General features: G+C 39.0%; 1 protein-coding gene across 1 annotated transcript; it reads right to left on the bottom strand.

Annotated features, from left to right (window-relative positions):
* Positions 1 to 392: 392 nt before the first annotated feature.
* Positions 393 to 4,608, bottom strand: LOC125014384 (UDP-glucuronosyltransferase 2C1-like). Its single transcript, XM_047595377.1, has 2 exons — positions 4,537 to 4,608; positions 393 to 3,484 (listed from the first exon to the last, which is right to left on the bottom strand). The coding sequence occupies exon 2, from the start codon at positions 3,466 to 3,468 to the stop codon at positions 1,867 to 1,869; it is 1,602 nt and encodes a 533-aa protein (XP_047451333.1). The 5' UTR covers positions 3,469 to 3,484; positions 4,537 to 4,608; the 3' UTR covers positions 393 to 1,866.

Here is a 4,608-nt window from a genome sequence, read left to right as displayed (position 1 = left end):
CCAAAACTATGATGCAAAAGATTACTTTGGCAGGTGCAAACACCTATGAACAGGAACAGGAAGCAAGAAAATAAAACCCTCATTAATGAGTTGTTGTTTTTGCTCAGCTGCATCAACATTATTTCTGAAGAATGACTGAGAACTTTTTTCAAAACTGAATGTAAGTATAAATATAACTTCTGCCATCCTCCTGTAGTATATATGATGGTGGAGGTGGAATTTGATTGCTCCTGTAAAAATGCAACGATGAGTTTGTAGCACTGCAGCACACTGCTCCAACTGTACACGCTACTGTGTGAACAAATATATGGGTCAAAAGCCGGAACATACAGTATCTATTACTATTTTATTTATTATCATTATGCCTCCATTGTTTTATCAGACATGAACAGACTTGTGCATTTGTGTATGCTCATCATAGTTCCTTTATGAAAAAAAAATGTATTCTATTTGTCAGTCAACTTACCAGTAATATGTTTATTAAATGCAGACATTTTTCACTTCATTCCTACATTGTGAAAATGGTGATAAAAATCATGGGAAACAAATATGATGTTTAAGGCATGGTAGATCCACATATCCTAAGTGAAGCAGGAATTAGGTTTTAGTTTGCACTGTAAGGTACTTGTAATAGTTTTGCTGAGAGTATAGGCAGAATTTGGATGCTTTGTGTGTTTTATGCAAACACAATGAATGCAAGGAATGCAAACTGTTACAGAGAGGATTATGTGCAAAAACAGAAATGTGCAGCAGCAGCAGAACCTCAGTGCAATTACTTACTTTACCAGTTTACCAGGCATTCATTACATTTTTCAGATTGTACTTTTGTTGAAGGGGTTTCCACATAAATCTAGTGTATCCTATGCATTTTCATATATTTAAACTAATGCATCAGTAATACAAACCAGGAGCGTACACAACAGTGATGCAGTGGTTTGCTCACACCAAAAACGTTCAAACCTTGGTGGAGTTAACATGTAAGCCCCATGTGAGATTTTTCCGGTTGCCCTACTTCCCTCTGTAGACCAAAGACATGCATGTTAATTGTTGATTTAAACTGGCTGTGAGGATGTGAATGATTGTTTTTCTCTTTGTGGTGGCCATGTGACAGATTGGTGACCTATCCAGGGTGTACTTCGCCTCTCGTCCACTGACCTTCTGCAGGATAAGCTGTGGCTGGATATTAGGGTTGGTTCTTCAGACTGGTTGCTGTTAATTGTGGACTTTTAATTTTGGCTATTTTTAAATGTATAGTTTAATACAATTTTACATGTTTGTGTGCAAGACTGCAGCATACATGCTGGAATTACACATCTACTCTAATGCAAACATGAATTGATATTTGATGCTTACGTGTGTTGCCATCTAGTGTCAAGTGAGTGCATGCAACGTTAAGCGACTTGGTCATTAAACGGAGCAATATAAATACTGTTTTACAGGATAGATTGCTTCCCACAAGGTAAAATGAAAATATCAATGTGAATATAAATGGTATAGGATGTTTCCCTAGAATTAATTTAAAAATTGAAGTGAAAGTGCCATCCATCCATCGTTCCATGGTTTTCCACTGTGAGTCTTTGAAAATGAGGCATAATGCAGCGAAAATACTGTATTCTGTATGTATAAGCATGACAAATTAAAGAATACACAATTTGTTACAGGACTCATTCTCTTAGACTTTCTTTATGGTTTTTAGAAATTAAATAATGGTGGTATCTAATCCGTCATTGTGTTGATAAATCCAAAAAGATTAATTCATATCATGTAGAATCATGTACAATCTTTACCAACTTATCAACTATCAACATTTATCAACTTTAACAATGTGCTCTGTGAATGTTTTACAATGTGAGGATTCTTTTGGTGTCAATCATGTTTCACCTTTTTCCCAACAAAAATCATTCTCCATAGTAATCTTACAACTGAAAAGAAGATTAATGTTATAAGCAACACCACTGCCAGCAAAGCTGCAATGACATCCACACAGTTGTAAGCGAACCAAGACATTTTGTGGGCTTGCGTCTGCAGATGATGGGCTCCTTTATGTCTCATGACATATTCTATCCAAAACATTGCCTGTTCCATGGGTTTCATGGGCTGATCTCTGTGCAGCCTTGAGAGTGTCTGCATGTTTGCCTTGTAAGAGGAGTTGTAGAGAACAGTCGCCAGCGCCTCTTTAAAGATGTGTCTATTGAGCGCTGCGATGTTCACGGTCACAGCTGCTCCCTTTGCTCGGACTCTGGAGAGATTATCAGGCTGATCGAAGAATAAAGGAATCCCAACTACAGGAACCCCGTAGTGGATTGCTTCCTGGACTCCGTTGGTGCCTCCGTGGGTAACAAACACTCTCATTTTAGGATGTCCTAGGAGGTCTTTCTGTGGAAGCCATTTGATCAGCAATGTGTTGTTTCCCAGGTTGGCTGGCCTTTGTCCCACATACCTCCATATAACCTTTTGAGGAAGCTGAGCAAAGGCTGCTGCAATTTCCTCAGCGATGTGTTGCGGAAGCTTTGCAAGTAAAGTTCCTAGAGTCATCATTATGACGCCATGTTCTCCAGAGCTCTGGACAAACTCCTCCAGGTCAGTAGGGAGAGGCTCTGCAGGCTTGCACTGAAATCCACCCATGTAGACTATATTTGGCATTGTTGGTCGTGGAAATTCAAAAATGAAATCATTTCTCATGAGCCATATATCAGCATCCAAGAAAAAGGTTGAATAATCCACATCAGGGCCAAAGTAGCGTCTAACCACTGGTTTGTAGACAGGTTCGGTGATGCTTGACAGTGTGTACATTCCAATGACAAAGCTCAAAACGTTCTTCACCCTTTGAGTGAAGGTCATCTTATCTGTCAACTCTGTCGCAGTGTAAGGAATGTATGCCAGAGGCGAGGGGGCAATAAGGAAGTGGGCTTCGCCTAGAATGGTCCACCTGACATTGAAAACAAGAGGGACTTGGAGCCGACGTGCCAGCATCGCCCCTCCTCCGATTCCCGGGTCGGTCAGAACCACGTCGTATTTGGCAGCATGGAAAGACTGCATCAGGTTTTCATCTTCAAACATCTGGACAACTAGTTCGCTCACTTTTTTGTGAAAGTGAGTGAACTGCTTCAAAATCACCCGCTTCATCTGAATGTGAGTCCAGATATGAGACCAGAAAGACACGGGGTCAGCCTGAAGGAGGAGCTCCAGCTGCAGAAACAAAAACTTTTCAAAGTTTTGTTCAAATTCTCCATGGGAGGGAAGAGTGACGGAGGTGTAGAGAGGTGACTTTTCACTGATGTACCAGCTGTCAGATGCTCGAATTACAGTGATATTGTGACCTCTGGCGTGCAACTCCTCTACGAGCACTTTCATGTTTACCCAGTGGCTTCCATCCAATGGGAACACTAGTATCTTTCCTCCTGATGCACTGGGTAGTTGAACTGACAGTAGAGTAAAGGTAATCAAAGACAAACAATAAGTCTTCATGCTGACCCAAAGATACCTTTAGAAAACACAAACAGAGGTTAGAAAGCAAAGTCACTGGTGGAAACATATCCTCAAATACATATACTTACATAGAACCAGTATACCTCTAATCCACCATTCACTTGTGAATATTTTACTATATAACATTAATTACGTGCCTACTTGTCTAGTAGGTTATTAACAGTTTGACCATATAAATTTTTAAGATCTCTGATAGTTCTCTCTTCTCATTTCTCCTCAGATTTATCATGTGTCTCTTTGAAGGTGCCTAAACCATAGTTATGACCCTCTAAACTGGATTACCTAACTACACTAAAAATAGGTAAAATTACAACAATTAAGTGCTGACTACACATCATAAATTAACAATGTGGTGATGCTAGCCACAGGGAGCATTTCACTGCAGTTTTATTAATATAGATATCTTACTTTCTATTCTTGATGTAAACTTTGTTCTTTTACCCAACGTGATTTTCAAGAGAAGATTTTTGTCTAATAGCTCAGGGGTGTTTTTCTTGCGTAACTGCACAAGTAAATGCACTAAATCGCTCTTGTGCCACTTTTGAAACTGCACCCGACTGTAAACAATATAAAAATAATCATTGATCCAAATGCAAACAGAAGAGTCACGCGAACATCAAAACACAGAACAGACTCAACTTTTTTTTTTCTTTTTTTCCCCCTTGAAGCTACATTATATTTCTGCTCCACTTTAATTCAGAGGCAGATATTATGCTACATTATGTGCCAGCAATAGTTGCATGCTGGTCTGTGGCCTGTTTTGAGATGTCTGTGAGTTAACAGAGGCATTTTTCTTCTAAACCCCTTCTGAAAGTTGCATGGACATAACTGACTGAGGCCAAAAGGAGACATTAATTTCTCCAGAAATAAGATTATGTCAAAGATTAGTCAAAAATTATGAGTTCTATACAGGACAAGTGTAACAAAACACAGAATGAAATAATAGTATAATGCTAGTTAGTTAAAGTTAACTGAAATGACTATTAAAAACCCTGTGCACAAATGCTTTACGGATATTTAAGGATTGTATGTAATATAAATTCTTACCCAAATACACTACTACAGGAAACCCAAGTTCTGCAGCTGCACCTGAAGACTCGATGAGTCACTGCCAATAAA

Source organism: Mugil cephalus, chromosome 10 (genome assembly GCF_022458985.1).
Source record: "Mugil cephalus isolate CIBA_MC_2020 chromosome 10, CIBA_Mcephalus_1.1, whole genome shotgun sequence".
Lineage (NCBI taxonomy): Eukaryota > Metazoa > Chordata > Actinopteri > Mugiliformes > Mugilidae > Mugil > Mugil cephalus.
This window is presented reverse-complemented; position numbering and strand designations above follow the sequence as displayed.